The following is a 21,537-nucleotide window of genomic DNA, read 5'->3' as shown; positions in this document are numbered from 1 at the left end:
AGAAGGGCTTATGCCCAAAACGTCGATTCTCCTGTTCCCTGGATGCTGCCTGACCTGCTGCGCTTTTCCAGCAACACATTTTCAGCCCTGGGGATTTATCCACTTTTATGCATTTTAAGACATCCAGCACTTCCTCCTCTGTAATATGGACATTTTTCAAGGTGTCACCATCTATTTCCCTCCAGTCTATATCTTCCATGTCCTTTTCCACAGTAAATACTGATGCAAAATACTTGTTTAGTATCGCCCCTATTTCCTGCAGCTCCACACAAAGGCCATCTTGCTGATCTTTGAGGGGCCCTGTTCTCTCCTTAATTACCCTTTTGTCCTTAATGTATTTTTAAACCCCTTTGGATTTTCCTTAACCCTATTTGCCAAAGCTATTCCATGCCCCCTTTTTGCCCTCCTGATTTCCCTCTTAAGTATACTCCTACTACCTTTTTACTCTTCTAAGGATTCCCTCGATCTATCCTGTCTATACCTGACATATGCTTCCTTCTTTTTCTTAATCAAACCATCAATTTCTTTAGTCATCCAGCATTCCCTATACCTACCAGTCTTTCCTTTCACCCCGACAGGAATATACTTTCTCTGGATTCTCGTTATCTCATTTCTGAAGGCTTCCCATTTTCCAGCCGTCCCTTTACCTGCGAACATCTGCGCCCAATCAGCTTTTGAAAGTTCTTGCCTAATACCATCAAAATTGGTCTTTCTCAAATTTAGAACTTCAACTTTTAGATCTGGTCTATCCTTTTCCATCACTATTCTAATAGAATTATGGTCGCTGGCCCCAAAGTGCTCCCCCACTGACACCTTATTCACCTGCCCTGCCCTATTTCCCAAGAGTGGATTACATTTTGCACCTTCTCTATTAGGTGCGTCCACATACTGAATCAGAAAATTGTCTTGTACACACTTAACAAATTCCTCTGCATCTAAACCCTTAACTCTGTGGCAGTCCTGGTCTATGTTTGGAAAGTTAAAATCCCCTACCATAACCACTCTATTATTCTTACTGATAGCTGAGATCTCCTTACAAATTTGTTTCTCAATTTCCCTCTGACTATTATGGGGTCTATATCAATCCCAATAAGGTGATCATCCCTTTCTTATTTCTCAGTTCCACCCAAATAACTTCCCTGGATATATTTCCAGGAATATCATCCCTCAACACAGCTGTAATGCTATCTCTTATCAAAAACACCACTCCCCCTCCTCTCTTGCCTCCCTTTCTATCCTTCCTGTAGCATTTGTATCCTGGAACATTACGCTGCCAGTCCTGTCCGTCCCTGAGCCATGTTTCTGTAATTGCTATGATATCCCAGTCCCCTGTTCCTAACCATGCCCTGAGTTCATCTGCCTTCCCTGTTAGGCCCCTTGTATTGAAATAAATGCGGTTTAATTTATCAGTCCTCCAGTCCAGGCACCACCTGGTAAATCTCCACTTCAGTCTCTCTAAAGTTTCCACATCCTTCCTATAAAGAGGCCACCAGAAATGAACGGAATATTCCAAGTAAGGTCTCACCAGCCTTTACACAGCTGCAGCATAATCTTGCAGCTCTTAAACTCAATCTCCCTGCTAATGAAAGCCAACACATCATATGCCTTCCTAACAACCCTATCAATTTGGGTGGTAACTTTGAGGTATCTATGAAAATAGAACCCCAAGATCCCCCTGTTCCTCCACACTGCCAAGAATCCTGCCTTTAACCTTGTAACCTGCATTCAAATTCAACCTTCAAAAATGAATCATTTCACACTTTTCCATCTGCCACTTCTCAGCCCAGCTCTGCATCCTGTCAATGTTCCATAGCAGCCTACAACAGCTGTCCCACACTACCCACCACCAACCTTCGTGTCATCAGCAAAATTACTAATCCACCCTTCCCATTTCCTCATCCAAGTCATTTATAAAAATCACAAAGAGCAGAAGTCCCAGAACAGATTCCTGCAGAACACCACTGGTCACCCAACTTTGGGCTGAATACTTTCCATCTACTACCACCCTCTGTCCTCTATGGGCCAGCCAATCCTGTACTGCGGAACCACAGGCCAACGAGCCTGACATAATTCATTGTGAAAGTAGACCAATTGACTGAGTGGACAACAAGTCTACAAAAGCAGTGTAATATCAGGAAAGGGAGATCCTTTACCCTGTAGGGGCTGAAAACTGAATTGTTTTTGAAAGGGATGAAATTTGTAAATGATCATAGAAAAGATGCAAACAATTTAGCAATTAGGAAGGCAAATGGGCTGTTGACCTATATTGGTTTGGAGTAAATGATTAAAGAAATCTTGTTACAGTTGTACAGGATTTTGATTAGAACACAGAACTATAGTTCTTGAGAAGAAGAATCACTGAAGCTGATATGTTACTTCTGCTTTCTCTCCACAGATGCTACCAGACCCTGCTCAATTTTTCCAGCAATTTCTGTTTTTGTTACTGAAATGCAGTTTGTTCCTTTTGTTTTAGAATACTGTGTGGTTTGATCTCCATATTTCAGGGAGGATATACTTGCTGTATGTGCGATACAGCGAAGGTTCATTATTGAGATAAGGGGGTTGTCCTGTGTTAGGGGAATGAGTAAATTAGACCAATGATCTCGTGTTTGGAAGAATACGTTTAGACACCGAAGAGGTTCAGGAATCTGGAACACTGCAGGGTGACCAACTGACGCTGATTTATTGTTGTCACATATACTGAGATTCAGCGAAAAGTGTTGTTTTGCATGCTTAAGGGATACTTTGACCAGGTGGCACTGGCATGTTCACTGACTGAGCTTGATGGATGTTGGTGAGATCTCAGTTAGGCGATTGGATTGGATGCTGAAATCATTGACTCGACACAAAAAAAACTGCATATGTTGAAATCCAAAGTAAACAAGTCGGAGGCTGGAAGAGCACAGCAAGCCAGGCAGCAGCAGGAGGTGCAGAAGTCCGATGTTTCAGGTATAACCCTTCTTCAGGAAGTAATTGACCAGGCAACATGTGGGAGTTTTAGGGAAATGCAGTGTCTGGACACACTGCAGTTTGTGTATCGTCCCAACCGCTCAAAAGATGATGTCATCTCCACCACCCTCTATCTGGCCCTCACCCACCTTGACAAGAAGGACATCTACGTTAGATTATTGTTCATAGACGTCAGCTCTGCATTTAACATGATCATTCCTCAGCACCTGATTGGAAAGCCAAGTCTGCTGGGTTGAATATCGCCCTCTGTAATTGGATTCTGGACTTCCTGACTGGGAGACTTCAGTCAGTCTGAATTGGGAACAATATCTTCAACACCATCACATTGAGCACTGAGCACAGCCCTCTCCGGAGATCATGGTCAAGATTAGAGTGTTGCTGGAAAAGCACAGCAGGTCAGGCAGCATCCAAGGAGCAGGAAAATCGACATTTTGGGCAAAAGCCCTTCATCAGGAATCTCTGCCCGAAACGTTGATTTTCCTGCTCCTCGTATGCTGCCTGATCTGCTGGGCTTTTCCAGCGCCACTTGAATTTTGACTCTGTACCCTCATGTAGTATGTGTGTTTATATAGTACCTTGATCCTGGAGGAACGCTGTCTCATTTTTATTGTACCAGCTGTATATGATCTGGAGGTAGGTTTGACGAAAACAAACCTCCCAGCTCAGTGAGCAATCTTACATTCAGAACCTCAACCTGAGCTTCAAATCTCCTCAAAAAACAACCAAAAAAAGCTACTCTGCTCTTCTCTTCTCTCCTCTAAAGGGTCAAGCCGGCCCAGACAAATTGCCTTAAAAAAATCTAAGTTATATCCTTGCAACTGACAAAATACCCATGAGGTCTGTGTCCTCTTGATTTTGTATAGGTAACTTTCCCTGGCTCGGAAACATTCCAAGGAGTAATGCTACCCACACACGGTTCTCCCCAATAGCCTCCTTTCAGACAGCACGCCAGGAAGCCCCTACTCCAGGATTTGGCACACATAAAGACAATTCCAACAAGTCCTGTATGTGTGATTGCATTGGCCTGATCAATTTGGACTGAGGAGGAGAAATTTCATGATCATTCAAATTCTATTCTGTTGATAGTCCCCTGTTTAATCTATTTAAGAACGACATAGCTCGATGTTTGGCCTGTTGTGGATGTGGGGACAGGACAGGACAGGAAAGTGGAAGTGAAGTCTGAGAACATTTGATAGTATTGAATGGTTAGACAGGCCGAATAGCCTTCACATGATGCCCCTTTTTATGCGTTTAATGTAACAGGTTATCTCATAAAATTAACACATTCACTCAAAAAATGCATATTGAATTCATTTGCAATGAGAAGAATTGAACATTACTGGAGTTAACTCTAAATGACAAATGTAACTGCCTTGGCTGTTTGCCGGAGATTCCCGAAGCTTTCCATGGGCCGGGTTCCGGAAATGTACGAAGGACCCCCGGAGAGGGCGGGGCGGTCTCCGGAAATGTACGAAGGACCCCCGGAGAGGGCGGGGCGGTCTCCGGAAATGTACGAAGGACCCCCGGAGAGGGCGGGGCGGGGCGGGGGCGGTCTCCGGAAGTTGCGAGGCCTTATATCCGCTTCCCGGCGTGAGTCTCTCTCTTTTTCGCGGCTGCAGCAAGATGGTGGAGGTTGTTCTCGGCGCGTCCGTTCTGTATCCATCGGCATCCTCCATCGTGGAGCCTCGGGCTGATTCACCGGCGGCTGGATGTGACTGCCGCGGCTCCTGCGAGTGAACTTTCGCCAAGATGTCGTTGAACGGTACTTGAAAGAGGCGCGATTGATGTTGGTAAAACTTCGCGTATGCAGAAAGCCAGAGGGTTGCAGCTCCCTGAGCAAGCTTACAACGTGGGGGGAAAAGTGAACATTGCAGCATCTCGGGAGCGTTCACCTGGTTAAAGATGCACTTGATCTGCAATCGTTTATTCACCTCCCCACCTGTATGCATCAAGAAAAAATAACTCCTTTCCAACTTGGAGCATGTTTTGATGTTAGAATAGTCATGGAGATGTACAGTTTGGGGACAAACCTTGCAGTTCAACTCGTTCATGCCCAGCAGTTGCACTAAATTAATCTAGTCCCATTTGCCAGCACGTGGCCTATAAGCCTCTAAACCCTTTCTATTCATATACCCATCCAAATGCCTTTTAAATGCTGTAATTGTACTAGTCTCCTCTGGCAGCTCATTGCATAGATGCACCATCCTACACATGAAAGCAGTTGCCCCTTAGGTCCATCTTAACTCCTTCCCTTCTCACCCTAAACCTACATCATGTAGTTCTGGAATAGTTAGGTGCTTGGTTTTGGGCTAGCACAGATTTGATGGGCCAAAGGGCATTTTTCTGTGCTTTAGGTTTCTATGAATGTGTAGGTTAGGTGCATTAGACAAGGGAAATGTATAATAATAGGGTAGGGGATTGGGTCTGGGTGGGATTCTCTATGGAGGGTCAGTGTGGACTTGTTGGGTCAAATGGTCTCTTTCCACGCTGAAGGAATTCTATAAATACTTGTAATTCTAAAATTACTTGCGGTTTTGCTTTTACATTCAACTTCTAGTTGTGCAAGACTCCCCTCGGCAGAACTTTTCTTAGAGTTCAATGTTTTCCCTTAAAATTCAGTGTTTCTGTTCAAGGCTCAGTGGGTTATTGGAGTAAATAAAGTTCTAGAGGGAAGTTGTGATAGAAACTGCTTGTACGAGGAAATATGATTAAAGATGTACAGAAAAGCCACTCCGTCGGTGGTTGATATAAAAATACTGGCAAAGTGAGTGCCCATTTAACGCTGTCTTCCCACTCTTGGTAAATTGTGGTGCCTAATGTTTGAGGGTTTATACATTTTCAGGTAGTGAGTCCACATGAACACTGAATGAAACATGTTCTCCCAACCTTCTCTCCCATCCATCACTGTTGACACAAAATTATGCCTTAGATTTGTTTTCTTAGCCTTTAAATATAAATATAGTTGTGTATTAGTAACCCCCTGTTCATCTTGCCACAACAAGTTAATCAATGCCCTTCCTTTTATCACCCTGTCCACTTTGTCTGTGATCTCTACTGCTTGTAGTGGTGTCTCCCATTATTTTTTTAACTACAAAATTCAGGTGGTGGTGACTCATCTGTTTTCTCTCTGCTTCTGGAGAGAGCTTGGTCGTGCACGTGGTGTGACAGTTTGTGGGTCTGGGGCAGCAGGGGCCATGGATCGGGACTCTGCAAAGGGGATCGACCCCCAAAGTGGCATTGTGGTCAGTCCCCTGGCACCTGCAGTGACAGGAGGTGGCCTGAGGCCTCCTGGAGGGGTGGTCTGAAAGGAGGCGATCGAGGCCCTATAGGAAGTGCATGCCTAAGCACTTAACACTGTTGAACTTCTAACTTTTCTTCTTCTGTGCTTAACAGCTTCTGGGCTGTAATGTCGGACTTTTTTTTTGCTTTTGTCATAAGGTTTTGTCTCTAGATGCCTTTGTAATTAAGATGGTGACGTTGTACATTTCTCACTGCATGTACTTATGTACTTGAGTGCACAGACTAAAATCTAATTAGATTAGATTAAATACAGTATGGAAACAGGCCCTTCGGCCCAACAAGTCCACACCGCCCCGCCGAAGCGCAACCCACCCATTCCCCTACATTTACCCCTTATCTGACACTACGGGCAATTTAGCATGGCCAATTCACCTGACCTGCACATCTTTGGACTGTGGGAGGAAACCAGAGCACCCGGAGGAAACCCACGCAGACACGGGGAGAACGTGCAAACTCCACACAGTCAGTCGCCTGAGGCGGGAATTGAACCCGGGTCTCTGGCGCTGTGAGGCAGCAGTGCTAACCACTGTGCCACCATTCTAATACCAGTCATCCTGAAGGCTCAGTTATGCAACACTGAAGCAACTTGTCAATGCCGACCAGATATCCTCAACTGATCGAGTTGCATTTGGCCCATATCCCTCTTGAATCCCACCTATTGGTGGCACCCACCAGCTCGACTTCCTCCGGCAGCTTGTTCCATTCCCTACGTGCAGCCTATAATTCATTCCCAACTATGTGACTTAGTCCTTTTTCCTAAATTAGATGTAGAGTTACTAGAATTTTTGAGTTCTCCGATTCTTAATGTAGAGATTGAATGGGCCAGCTTGCATCCATTTCTCCTCATTGAACAATCCCGAAATTCAATCAAGCCAGTCCTTGGTAGAGAAAGGTTTTCTCTCTATCTAATCCTATTTTGGGAGTGTGAGGGAACACTAACTTTACTAACGCGACCATGCTGTCTGGTCTTAAGTGGTGTAACACAATGTAATTCTATGCCTTATACCTGAATATGCTTTAACTTGTACTTTTCTATTTGAATCAGAGGTTGGAATCTGAACAGGAGTTGAGTGCTTGCCTGCTGCAGTCACAGGTATGAGTCTTTCTTACAACATTGTCTCCTGGAGCCTGTCACCCTCCTATCTAATCTTGTCCCATGTGTGTGTATGGCCAAGGCAAAGCTGAGTAACAACCCCAGTGCAGGAAGCAGTGAAGGTCTGGCTTGTGACCTAGCTATGCCAACACACACTGCAACAGATTCAGAGCTCTGCCTTGTGGTTGTTTGGAATCACTAGGAAGGAATCTGTGCCCACTCTGCTCGACTGGGGTTGAGAACATTTACTTGAGCTGTAAGTTGTTGTGGACTGTCCGTGTTTTATGACTTGTGCCTTGGAGTAGCCACCCCAGTGAATCTGACCCTTGCTTTTGCACCTTGCTGTGCAGGGGGCTGTGAACTGAAGCCATGCCCTGTACAGACAGAGATGGACAATTGCTGTTAAACTGGAACGTGGGCAGTAGTAGGGCATTCCATAATTCATTTGCCTTGCCATTCAACAAGATCGTGTGTCCTCATCATAGAGATGTACAGCATGGCAGCATACCCTTTGGTCCATGCCAACCAGATATCCCAACCTAATCTTATCCCATTTGCCAGTGTTTGTCCCATGTCCCTCCAAACGTTTCCTATTCGTATACCCATCCAGCTAATTCTTAAATGATGGATGTTGGTACAATTGCACCACTTCCACATTAAACTCCATGTGCCAGATTTTGGCTTTATTCCTTTAACGTATCCATACCCATTTATAAATGTCTCATTGCTTCTTTACAACTTAATGTCTTACCTAGATTAACTATGGTGGATTTGATCCCTGCAATTTTCCACCTTAATGACACTTTCCTACCCTAGTCCTATATCCCTTACCATCTTTGGTATTTAGAAATGTCTGTCTTGAATATAATCAGTGACTCTGCTTCCACAGCCCTCTGGTGTCAAAAGGCCAAAGGCGCTCAACCCAGAGTGCAGAAATTTCTCCTCCCCATCAGTCCAAAATGGTCTATTCCTGATTGTGACACTGTATTTATGATTCTTGAGACCTCTTTCATTCAGAGGAAATGTTCTTGCTGAATCTACCCTTCAGACTCAGTGGTTAGCACTGCTGCCTCAGTACCAGGGACCCAGGTTGCATTCCACACTCTGGCGACTCTCTCTGTGGAGTTTTGCGCGTTCTCCCAGTGTCTGCGTGGGTTTCCTCCGGGAACTTAGGTTTCCTCCCACAATCCAAAGATGTGTAGGTCAGGAAAATTGGCTATTCTAAATTGCCCACGGTGTTACTTGCATTAGTCAGGGGGAAATGGGTCTGGGTGTGTTACTCCTTTGGAGGGACGGTGTGGACTTTTTGGGCCGAAGGGCCTGTTTCCCCACTGTAGGGGATCTAATCTAATCTAATCAAGCCCCTACAAGAATTCTGTATGCTTCAATGAATTCGACCCATGTTCTGTTATACTCCAGAGACTGTAGGACCAGTCTTTGATCCCTCCTCACAAGACAATCCTGTTACCCCAAGGTTTAGTCTGAACCTCTTGCCTTATACAGCCATCTTTGGGCAGAGACTAAAGCTGACCACAGTACTCAGGTGTAGTCTCAAGTCTCTGACTGCAAAAAGGTATTTCACTTGAGGTTTGCTTTTCCATGGCTTGTGATGTTTGCATGTTAGCTGTCAGTGATGGATAACTAAGGACATCCTGACACCTTTGGATAACAGTTACCAAGCTCCATTTCATTTGTTTTTCCCAACAAAGTGGCTAGCATTTTTCTGCATGTTGTATCTGTCATGATATGAATGACATCTAGTGCTGTGGGGCTCATGTGGCATTTCAAGTAAATGTGTCGCTGTTTGAACAGCAGTGTAAACTTGACAGGCAGAATGGTCGACTCCTGTCTTAAGCACTTCTCTAAATACCCTAAATACTTCTCTTTTATCCCCTTGATTCTCATTTCCTCGGCTCTGGCAACTGCAGTCTTGGAAGCTTTTCCATCTGATCCCTGCATTCGTTTCTTTAATAGAGGTTCTAAAGAGCTGGAGGTCACATCCTTGTAATGCCCCATTGTTCACAGCCTGCCAAGTGTGGAGTGGGGTCCATTTATTCCTGTTAGCCAATCATTAATTCATGCCCACAATTGCCTTCTATTCCACATGCAATAGTTTTATTTAACTGGTCTTCGGTATGACCTTGTGAAAACATTTTTTTTAAGATCAAGAATTTTGTTATGTCTTTTCCTGCTAGCAACAAGTGATTTCCCACTCAGGAATCCAAGTTGTCTGCGTAAACTTGCAGTTATTTTCTAAAGTGCCTTGTTAGGATGTTCTCCAAATCAATTTGTATTTTCCAACTTCTCATGACTGGTTAGCGATTCTGTACTTCTGTATTTTCTTGCTCCTCCCTTTAACAATGGGGTTACATTTTGCTACTATCCAATCTACAGGCACTATTCTGGAATCTATTATTGGGGGAAATAGTCACTAGCATGTCCATTATCTATAGCCACCTTTGAACATCCGGTGTGTAGGTTATCATGTACAGGGACTTTATTAACTTCTGTTAATTTCTCGACCACTACTTTTTTCACTAATATTTTTGTCCAGTTTTCCCATTATTAGTAGACCCTTGGTGTTCTCATATTCTCAATGACTGTCTTTACAATGGAATACAATCTTTTGTTCTGCTATTTCCCACTATTAAAGACCTGAAATTTAATCTAGCACCTGCACTCTGGTGGGAAGTGAAATGGGGAGTGTTTGAGGTAGGTGTCATGATGGGCTATCCCTCCTTGCTGTTCTAATATGAATGGGCTGGATCCAGTTTTCTTTCTGACTCTCATTTACTGAGCCAGCCAATAAACAAGTGCCATCAAACACCCCTTCAGGCATTGCACAAACTTTGTATGTCACTGTCCTGAGAGTGATGAGGGCAGTGCAGAGGAATCTGTTCCCTGTGTAACCCTGTGCTGTTCTGTCATGGAGTGTTTGGCGATTAGTGTTGGAGTTTTACTTCAGTTTAAAGAGTGGAGGGAGCTTTACTTTGTATCTAACCGTTGATGTATCTGTCCTTGGAGTGTTTGGGGACAGTTTGAATTTTGAAAACAGAGCGTTAATTGAGTCAAGGGGAGATTTACTCTACCCCTTGATGCTCTGGTCATCTAGTTATATCTAAACATTATTGTACCTGACTTCCTTATGAATTTAACTTTTCTCCTGTTAGAATTGCAGGTTGGAGTCTGAGGGTGAGATGTGGAAGTGATCTTGCTTGGCATTCAGTGTTGCAGGTATGAGTCTTTTGTTGCTATCTCACCTCGAGCCTACCGCCATTGTACCACCTCCTGTCCCGTGAGTGTGTACAGCCAGTGTAAGGCTCAGAATAAAGTAATCAGTGTAGGAAGCAGTGACGGTCTGACCCGTGACCCAGCTGTGCCGACATCCACTGAAACAAATTGAGTCTTAACCGGTGGTTGGTTGTTTGAGGTTGAGGTAGGAAAGGTTCTTGCTCTGCTTTGGCGTACACCGTGGGGATTGTCCAGAGTGTTTGCTGATATGTTTGACCTGTTTGAAGCTGGTGGGATATCGAGCCTCCTGTCTGATCCAGTAGAATCTTCAGTAACACTCCACTAAGCGCCTGACCTCTGTCTGAGACCATTGGTGGGACTGGGTTTTGCTATACTTGTTAAAGTCCATTTCCAGCTCCTGAACTGGTGGGAGAAATAGTTCAATGTCTGTCTGTTCATGGTAGCAATGAGAGATTCAAGCTGGGGATCAGTGAATTGTGCCCCTGAAGGCCCTTATACCACAAAACGGGAATGGGCATAATCAAAGTTCACTTAACCAACAGGACAATTTTCTTAAATCAAATCAGAAGAACCTGTGGTACTTAAGGGATATGATGCATTGGGGGAGTAAAGGGCATGTGTGTTGGAAGGTTTTTTATCTGTGTTCCATAGGGATGGGTGGTGGGTCCACATTTGTTTCATTTTTGTCTAAATATTTAGACGCAAATATAAACTGTGTGATTGGTAAGTTTGCTGAAAACACCAAAATTGGTGGTATAATGGACAGATTATCTCAGATTTGAGATCGCTATCAATTGAGTCAATGGGTTGAGAAGTGGCAGATGGAGTCGAATTTGGATAAATGAGGTATTGCATTTTGGTAAAACAAACAATGGCAGGTTTTATACAGTTAATGGTAGGGCCTCAGGTATTGATGTAGAACAGATCTGTGTTCAGGCACACAGTTCTTTTGAAGCTTGTGTCACAGGCAGATTGTTAAGCTGGTGTTTACATACCTTCATTGTTCAGTCTTTTGAGTGTGGGAGTTGGGATGTTTTGAGGTTGTACAGGACACTGGTGAGGCTCTTCTGGAGTACTGGCCATCCTGCTATAAGAAGAATGTTATTAAGTTGGAGAGGCTATAGAAGAGATTTCCCAGGATGTTGCTGGGCTTGGAGGGTTTGAGTTATAAGGAGATGCTGGATAGGCCTTTGTCGACTGGAGCATGGAGATTGAAGAGAGACCTTAGGTTTATAAAATCATGAGGGGTATGGATAAGGTGAATGGCAGGTGCCTTTTCCTGAGGATGGGGGGGATGAGAAGAGAAAGATTTAAACAAAGGGTGGGGGGGGAAGGTGCCCTTTGTTTTGACCCTGGTTCTTGTGGAATGAGCTTGCAGAGGAAGGTGTGGATGCAGGTACAATGTTTAAAAGGCATTTAGATAAGTACATGAGGTTTGGAGGGATATGGGCCAAGGGCAGGCAGGTGGGTCTAGTTTTAACTTGAGATTATGGTTAGCATGGACGAGTTGGACCAAAGTGTTTCCATGCTAATTGACTTGACATTTTACTATTACTGAACATTCTAGAATGCCTTCAGTGGGGAAGCAGGCCACTCAGCACATCAAACCTCAGAGCGTCCCCCAGAGAATCCCCATGGCTGCACATTCCCCTAGCACCACCTAGCCTGAACACAATGGTCAATTTAGCATGGCCAGTCTACCTAACCTGTATGTCTTTGGGCTGTGGGAGGAAACCAGAGCACCCAGAGGAAACCACTGCAGATATGGGGAGAATGTGCAAACTCCACACAGTCACCCAAGGCTGGAATCGAACCTGGGTCTCTGGAGCTGAGACAGCAGTGCTACTCTAGTGAGAAGGTATCTAACCCACTATGTTGGGTCATCAGTGAAGTTTTTAGAAATGCAATGTCCTAAAGCTCTTCTATATTGAAACCATGTTGTACCTGACTTTCTAAATCCATTTTAACTTTTGTTTTGGTTATAGGTTGGAATTTAAATGAGATGGAAGAGATTTCTTGTCTTGCAGTTTTGCAGGTATGAGTATTGTCTTGTGTCCTACTTCTCCCAGAGCCCACCGCCATCATACCAACTCCTGTGCTGTGAGTTGTGTATGGCCAAGGCAAGGCTCAGAGTAAAGTAATCAGTGTAGGAAGCAGTGATGGTCTGACCTGTGACCCAGCTGTGCCGACATCCACTGAAACAGATTGAGTCTTATCCTGTGGTTGGTTGGGGTTAGTAGTCACTAGCAGGGGTCCTCGCTGACCATGCTGCAATGATATACCCTGTGGGGTTTGCTGGAATGTTTGACCAGCTTTCTGACATCTGCCTTGAGCTGGTGGTACATTTGAGCCTTCTGGTGTCTGATCCTGTGAAATGTTCAGTAACACTCCAAGATTGAGGGTCCGACCCCCTATTTGAAACCATTGCAGACTAGTGGAGGGACTGGGTTTTAGAACATAAAACAATACATCACAGAACAGGCCCTTTGGCCCTCGATGTTGCACCAACCTGTACACTATTCTCAGCTCGTCCCCCTGCACTATCCCAAAATCATCCATGTGCTTGTCTAAGGATTGTTTAAATCTCTGGCTGAGTTGACTACATTAGCAGGTATGGCATTCCATGCCCTTACCACTCTCTGCGTAAAGAACCTGCCTCTGATATCTGTCTTAAATCTATCACCCCTCAGTTTACAGTTATGCCCCCTCATACAAGCTGACATCATCCAAGGAAAAAGACTTTCACTGTCTACACTATCTAATTCTCTGATCCCTGTTTTTGCTGTCCCTTGCTTGTGGCCTTCAGCTCAAAGAGCTCACTTTAAATCCAATTCGGGCTGCTGGGTGGTCTTGAGGCGTTCGCCTTTTCATGGTACTGGTGAAGAGATTCCAGCTGGGGGATCAGTGAATAGGGCACCAGATGTACCGATTCCTCAGAACAGGCAGACTGAAGCAGTGAAACTTGCTCAGCGAGTAAGGCAATGTGCTTAAATATTACTCTGCAGAACCTCAACCTGAGTTACAAATCTTCTCAAAACTCACTGCATCAGAGTAACCTGTTCACTGAGGTTGTTCTACTGTCATCTCTGTTGTACCTGTCTCAGCTGTGCAAAGGGAGCTGGTATGTGCATTGTGATTTTCTGTGTATGTGAACAGTGCTATATAAATCCATGTTATTATCTTCACAGGCTTTCCAGTTGTGGGCCAGTGGTGACACCAGGACATCATGTCTGGAACGCCCCCAAATTGAACCTTTGGATGAAACTTGTATTATGGCATTATTCAATGTGTTGAATTACTTGTTGATTAAAATCACTGAATTCTGTTTTGAATGAGAAACTTTCTTAAGTGGTAGGTTACTGACTGTGGTACTCTATTTCTCTCCTTCCTTCAATCCACTCTGGCTCCATTTCATTGGCCTTTCAGTCAATGTTAATAGCTACCTCACCTTAATTGCGATTGGTATTTATCCCAGAAATAGAAGAAATCTGGGTGTAATCTTGCTGACTCTAGGAGCATGCTGTGTTTTCTGCATTAAGCCACTGGCTGCTGTTCATTTACATTGCCTGTGAAGGGCTTTGGGATGCCTTGAGATTATACTGTTCTCAAGTTGCAAATTAACTGATTACTCTACTCTAATTTCTTAAATCACATGCACTAAAAGGCCATCTACATCCTTCTAGTAACCAGTCAGGAGTGAGGTGGTTGAGGAAATAGTCAGTTATACAGTACAGAAATAGACCAATCAGTCCAACCTGTCGATGCAGCTAAATTAATCTAGTCCCATTTGCCAGCATTTGGTCCATATCCCTCCAAGCTCTTCCTATTCATGTAATCATCCAGATGCCTTTTAAATGTTGTAATTGTATTCACCTCTGGCACCTTTGTGTGGATATTTACTCCTCTGATCCCCTTTTCAATCTTTTCCCCTCACTGTAAAGCTGTTGTTCCAGATAACTGTAGTAAACCCTGACCAAGTAAACCTTTGAGATGACCTCCTTCAAAATCTATGTTTTAAAAAAAAAAGTGTAAAAGCATCCAATAATAGAAGGATAGGAAGAGAACTGGGGCTGGAGGCTGAAGGGTGACCTTTATAAAGGTTTATGCAATTGAGGGACATGGGTAGGGTAAGTAGACATGGTCTTTTTCCCTGGTAGGGAGAGGGGAAAGATTTAAAAGGGACCTAAGGGGCAGCTTGCTCACAGAGGGTGGTGCTGGCAAATGGGACTAAATTAGTTCAGTATATCTAGTCAGCATCAACACGTTGGCCTGAAGGTTCTGATAGTCTGACAGAAACAGAAGTGCAATACACGGTTTATCCATCACTAATTACAGCATAGATGCTTGGACATGCAGTAATTGAGAAGGGGTGCCAGTTAAAAGTTTGTTCTGTTAGTAAAACTGGAAATATGTTTAAGACTCCCTGCGTCTTATGGCAATGTCTGTTATGTCGATGTCACTTTATGCTAAAAACCCTGAAAGTTCATATTCTCTCCTCCCCTCCCCCCATTACTCAACCAAACAGTAATCACTGTTCATGAGTTGATGATGAATTCAACCTGATCAAAGTAAGGTTTGGTTCTCTGAAGTGAAGATGCTTACTCTGATGGTTTGATCATGTGATGTAGATTGACTAAATCCTATCCTGTGACATTGGTGCAAGTTGTGAGTTCTGAATGAATTATGGGATAATATAGGCAGGCTATTCAGCCTGTACTGCCATTTGAAAACATTGTCCAGCTTTTTTGTAGTCACCTATGCTACCCAGTGAGGTGTCATGCCATACATTAGTGAATGCTCCCTAGTATAAAAATGGTTCAGTGTGACAGAACCCTGCAGTGTGGAAACAGGCCCTTTGACCCAACACATCCACATCAATCCTCTGAAGAGTAACCCACCCAGACCATGATTTGGAGATGTCTGTGTTGGACTGGGGTGTACAGAGCTAAAAATCACACAACACCAGGTTATAGTCTGGGATATAGGTAAAACAGTGTTACTTCTGCAAGTATAATTGAGTACTAACTTTAGTGGATAATTGGGTACTAACTTTAGTGCATAATTATTCTAGTAAATAATTTCTTTCATCATGGTAGTTTAAATAATTTACAGTCTCAGCAAAATAACTGAGAGCTGAAATGCATAAACTAGGCAAGAAAAGACACATTGTTAAAATGTATATTCAGGAATGGAATGTACCTATGAACAATGGAAGATGTTACAAGCAAACAGATAAAATGAAAAGAACATCAAGATCCAGGTTTAGCAGAATCTTCCTTATGTCAGCACTTAGAGGGAAGGGTCGCCAACTTGGAGAAGGGGGGGAAGTAATAAGGCCATTATCCATGCAAGGTTTGTAGCTCAGGTTGAGGTTTAGGGTGTAGGTTTGCTCACTGAGCTGTAGGTTTGATATCCAGACGTTTCATTACCTGGCTAGGTAACATCATCAGTGGCAACCTTCAAGTGAAGCGAAGCTGTTGTCTCCTGCTTTCAATTTATATCTTTCTCCTGGATGGGGTTCCTGGCCTCTAGGAATTCTCTGGCATGTCTTTGCTTAGCCTGTCCCAGGATAGATGTGTTGTCCCAGTCGAAATGGTGGTTTTTATTGGACGATGGCTCACAGACTCTAGGATCTTGTAATATGAGGCAATCTTAATAGGACAGGATGACCTTGTGTTAGTCACAGACAGTTGCTTGAATCCAGCTGCATTTCTGTGGCAGGGAGAGGGGGGTTGGCCCTTGACAATCCAGAGTACGACTGCCTTGATATTATTGAATATCAGACTAACGTGCGAATGGACTTAAGAGATGTACCGTTGCATGCGGGAGCTCAGTTGTTTATCGATGGGTCCTCCCGGATGATTGAGGGTAAAAGGCACAATGGATATGCTGTATTAGGCGGGTTAGAGGGAAGCATTACCGAGGCTGAAAGGCTGCCTAACGGCTGGTCAGCCCAAACTTATGAACTCTATGCCCAAGAAAGAGCTCTCAGAACCTTAGAAGACAAAGAAGGAACGATATATACAGACTCCAAATATGCGTTTGGAGTGGTACATACCTTTGGAAAAACTTGGCAAGAACCGGCACTGATAAAAAGCAGAAGTAAAGAACTAGCTCATGAGGAATTGATAAAACAAATGCTGGAATCTCTGTTACTCCCGAGAGAAATAGTGGTAGTTCATATAAACGGGCATCAGAAGGGGAATGAACCGGAACTAAGGGGAAATAGACTGGCCGATGAGGTAGCTAAAGGAGCAGACCTAAATCCACAAGGAGCAGTGATACACTCCCTAATACCTGCAATTCCAGATCTTCAGGGTACCCTGTTGTTTACTGCAAAGGAGGAAAAGGAGCTAAAAGACTTAGGAGCTGCAAAGACAGCGGATGGGCGCTGGATGTTACACAATGGGAGGGAAATGTTGAATAAAATGATGCAAGAGATTATGGCTGTCCTACATCAGGGGAGCTACTGGGGAGTGCAAGCAATGTGTGATTTAGTCTTAAGGAAATATGGATGCAAAAGGATATATACGATACCCAAACAGATATGTGAGGGATGCATAACGTGTAAAAAAAATAAACAAGAAGGTGTTAAGAAAACAAGTCCCAGGAGAGAGAGAACCTGGGCTAAGACCATTTCAGAGCATTCAGGTAGATTATCCCGAATTACCCCGAGTGGGAACACTGAGGTATATGCTGGTAATGGTTGATCACCTATCTGGATGGGTGGAGGCGAACCCTTTAGCCACTGCCACCGCAAGTGGGGTGTCCAAGATGATACTCGAACACATAATTCCCAGATACGGGATAGTTGAGTGTATAGATTTGGATCAGGGAACTCATTTTACTTCCAGGGTCCTCCAGGGAGTGATGAAGGGGTTAGGAATGTCCTGGGAGTTCCACACCCCTTGGCACCCACCTTCATCAGGAAAGGTTGAGAGAATGAACCAGACACTCAAGAAGCAGTTATCTAAATTAGTCATTGATAGCAGACTCCCTTGGACTAAGTGTTTACCTATAGCCCTTTTGCAAATGTGAACGGCCCCAAGGAAAGATATGAGGCTGTCCCCTTATGAGATATTGTTTGGCCTGCCCTATCTGGGAACGAAATGGGAACTGCCAACTCTGGAGACTAAAGATCTGTTCTTAAAGAAGTATACACTGGGTTTGTCCTCCTCTTTGTCTTTCCTCAGGAAACAGAGTGTGTTGGCACAGACTCCACCCCTTGAATTTGCCGTCCAACTGGGGGATTGGGTCCTAGTCAAATCATGGACTGAGACCAAATTGCAACCAGACTGGGAGGGGCCGTACCAAGTACTCTTGACCACTGAAACAGCGGTAAGAACGGCAGAGAAAGGCTGGACTCACTACACTCGGATCAAAGGGCCAGTGGAATCTCCAGTTGAGACAGAAGTCTGGACAACTGAATCGATGAAAGAGCCACTTAAACTTAAGTTGAAAAGACTTTAAATAACTGATTATACAGTAGTGGCGCAAACACGGGATAATTTCTGTAGTATTGTATGCTAAGTCTCTCGGTGCTTCAATACCACTGTAAAATGGGAAGAATGTTTAGTACACTATATTAGCTTTGCTGGTCTTAGGATTCTGTAAGGCCATGGTGTGGTCGTCTTACTTAGTGATAATGGTTCCAGAAAGTACAAATCCACGAGTCAATGAAACAGATGCCTGCAGCTGGTGGATTGTGGAAATGTAAGAGATCAAAGGCAATACAGTAACTCAGAGATACATCTTAGATTCTATGAAAAAGGTCCTGAAAAGGGGGTATGGGATAAGACTAACGGGATGACAGTGTCCCGGAGAGCGAAGTGTAAGGGATATCTTTGGGATAAAGTATGTAAAGAATGGCAGAGGCAGGAAGGCCTCAGAGGTGATCTCTTGATTAATCCACTCGTTACAGTCCACTGAGGCCACTTCCAGCCAGCTCTTGACTGTGCCGATAAAAAGTGTAACCCAATATATTTAACAATAAAGAAAACCTCATGGTATAAGGGGGAGAAATCTATCAGGTCCAATTAGATCAAATATTTGGGAAAGCAGACGGGATGAATTTCCTAAGATGTTGTTTTAAAATACAGGTGAAAGACAGAACCTGAGTAGGAGAAAGGAATAGTAAAGTCCCTTACTCTGATCCTAAGTGACAAAAATTGTAGAGGTAAAGGACTTGAAGCAGACCATTGAAGTAGAAACAGGATATGCGGATACAAATGCCTGGGTAGAATGGGTAAAGTACACTGTGAAACGTCTGAATAAGAGCAATTGTTATGCGTGTGCCTCTGGGAGACCAATGGCCCAAGTAGTCCCCTTTCCACTCGGGGGAGGGGGGGGGAAGCAAAACAGGAGGGGCATGATGTGCATGATAACCCTGTATCAGGATGAGACTGCACGGAGTAATAAAGATTGTATGTCTCTTCTATTAAAGATCCCTCCTTTAAAGAAGGAAGGCTTAAAGATGCCCCCCCATATTTTCCGCTGTGGTCGGAAATCACACATCGTATGTAAACAGGCGAGGAACAGATCGGTCCAGATATTTGGGGGAACTGAAATCATGTACCGAGATTGAGTACATGACTGAAAAGGGAGGGAACTACTCAGCATTAAGGACTCCCCGAGCGGATCTGTGGTGGTACTGCAGAGGGAAAATATTGAGACCCACCCTACCTCCAGATTGGAGAGGGCATGTGTGTAATTGGCAATTCCTTTCACCCTGGCATTTGAAAAGGAAGAGATAGCAAAGGGAGGGGGCGAAGTAAGAGATCACTATTGGGTACTTTGTTTGATGATCAGGTATATCTAGGCTCTGTAGGAGTCCCAAGAGGGGTACCTGATGAGTTTAAAGCTCATAACCAGATCACGGCAGGCTTTGAATCAGCTCTCTTCTGGTGGGTAACAGTCAACAAAAATGTGGATTGGATAAACTATATTTTCTATAATCAGCAATTACACTAGAGACATAATTAAAGGTATAGCCGAACAACTTGATGTAACCAGCAGAATGGCCTGGGAGAATAGAATGGCCCTAGATATGATCCTAAGGCTGAAAAAGGGGGAGTGTGTGTAATGTTAGGAGGGCGCTGTTGTACTTATATTCCATAATAACACAGTGGTTAGCACTGCTGCCTCACAGCGCCTGAGACCCGGGTTCAATTCCTGCCTCAGGCGACTGACTGTGTGGAGTTTGCACATTCTCCCCGTGTCTGCATGGGTGGGTGCTCCGGTCCTGAAGAAGGGCCTGTGCCCGAAACGTCGAATCTCCTGTTCCCTGGATGCTGCCTGACCTGCTGTGCTGTTCCAGCAATAAAGTTTCAACTAGATATGATCCTAGCAGAAAAAGGGGGAGTGTGTGTAATGTTAGGAGGGCGCTGTTGTACTTATATTCCATAATAACACAGTGGTTAGCACTGCTGCCTCACAGCGCCTGAGACCCGGGTTCAATTCCTGCCTCAGGCGACTGACTGTGTGGAGTTTGCACGTTCTCCCCGTGTCTGCATGGGTGGGTGCTCCGGTTTCCTCCCACAATCCAAAGATGTGCAGGTCAGGTGAATTGGCTATGCTAAATTGCCCGTAGTGTTAGGTAAGGGGTAAATGTAGGGGTGTAGGTGGGTTGCGCTACGGCGGGTCGGTGTGGACTTGTTGGGCCGAAGGGCCTGTTTCCACACTGTAATGTAATCTAATCTAATCTACTCGAGTCCTGGCAAGGTCTAACAACACTAGCCGAAGAACTAGCTGAAAATTCAGGAGTCAGCACATCATTCACCCTGGCTAGAATTCATCATGGCTAGAATTGTGATTTGGAAAGTGGAAGGGTGTGGTGGTTTCAGTCCTTACCTCCTCGATCGTGGTGATGGGAGTACTAATTGCAGTAGGATGCTGTATTGTACCCTGCGCACGGGGGTTAATTCTAAGGTTGATTGAAACGACTTTAGCCACACGAATGCCTTTAAAGAACAATCAGGGGGAAGGGCTCTGCCTGTTGAACAATGAGGGAATAAGTGACCCTGGGAAGAATTCCAGAATAGATGAAATTTCGGGAAAAATGTTGGTCAGTTTGGAAGCAACATATAAAAAAACTATGCAGATAATAAAAAGAAAAAGGGGAAATTGTGGGATATAGGTAAAACAGTGTTACTTCTCCAAGTATAATTGAGTACTAACTTTTGTGGATAATTGGGTACTAACTTTAGTGCATAATTATTCTAGTAAATAATTTCTTTCATCATGGTAGTTTAAATAATTTACAGTCTCAGCAAAATAACTGAGATAGCTGAAATGCATAAACTAGGCAAGAAAAGACACATTGTTAAAATGTATATTCAGGAATGGAATGTACCTATGAACAATGGAAGATGTTACAAGCAAACAGATAAAATGAAAAGAACATCAAGATCCAGGTTTAGCAAAATCTCCCTTATGTCAGCACTTACAGAGGGGAGGGTCGCCAACTTGGAGAAGGGGGGAAGTAATAAAGGCGGAGTGCAGCTGGGTAGTGGCAGAACACAATAAGAGAGATTAATAGGTATGAAGACCTGAGGTAAATGGGAGTACCAAAAATTAAAATTGTATAAATTGTAAAGCAATCCCTGAATGTGTGTGCCCACTGGTCACCCCTTCTTGCAAGAAGGTTTCAATAAAATTCGCTGCTTCAGATTTTGACTCGGACTGAAATTTATTATACTGGTGAGTTTTATTTCTCACATCGTCCAACAGGTTTAATTGGAAGTGCTAGCTTTCAGAGCGCTGCTCCTTCATCAGGTGGTTGTAAGGAGCAGTACTCTGAAAGTGAGTGCTTCAAATTAAACCTGTTGAACTATAACCTGTGTGATTTTTAATTTTGTCCACCAAGACCATTCCTCCTACCCTGTATTTGCCCCCGAACAACGCACCTAACCTGGACATTTTTG

At 44.0% G+C, this 21,537-nt stretch overlaps 1 protein-coding gene across 2 annotated transcripts; it reads left to right on the top strand.

Moving 5' to 3' along the window:
• The first annotated feature begins 4,561 nt into the window (after positions 1-4,561).
• On the top strand, positions 4,562-19,849 carry LOC122548347 (uncharacterized). Of its 2 annotated transcripts, XM_087983049.1 has the most exons (5): positions 4,564-4,732; positions 7,316-7,363; positions 10,534-10,597; positions 12,601-12,650; positions 13,804-19,849. In XM_087983049.1, exon 5 carries the CDS (start codon positions 16,411-16,413, stop codon positions 17,323-17,325), a length of 915 nt encoding a protein of 304 aa, XP_087839175.1. In that variant the 5' UTR covers positions 4,564-4,732; positions 7,316-7,363; positions 10,534-10,597; positions 12,601-12,650; positions 13,804-16,410; the 3' UTR covers positions 17,326-19,849. The 2 variants fall into 2 exon arrangements, with proteins under 2 accessions (XP_087839176.1, XP_087839175.1); XM_087983050.1 differs by lacking the exon at positions 10,534-10,597 and having other exon boundaries at positions 4,562-4,732.
• The last annotated feature ends 1,688 nt before the right edge of the window (positions 19,850-21,537 follow it).

The sequence above is a fragment of the Chiloscyllium plagiosum genome, unplaced genomic scaffold (genome assembly GCF_037043375.1).
Source record: "Chiloscyllium plagiosum isolate Xiang-an unplaced genomic scaffold, Cpla_swu_hap1 HiC_scaffold_44, whole genome shotgun sequence".
In the NCBI taxonomy this organism is placed as follows: domain Eukaryota; kingdom Metazoa; phylum Chordata; class Chondrichthyes; order Orectolobiformes; family Hemiscylliidae; genus Chiloscyllium; species Chiloscyllium plagiosum.
Note: the sequence above shows the minus strand (reverse complement) of the source record. Positions and strands in the feature narration are given on the sequence as shown.

What these genes read in the sequence shown, in the direction of transcription:
- LOC122548347 (XM_087983050.1), top strand. Translation starts at nt 16,411, where the DNA reads ATGGACTTAAGAGATGTACCGTTGCATGCGGGAGCTCAGTTGTTTATC.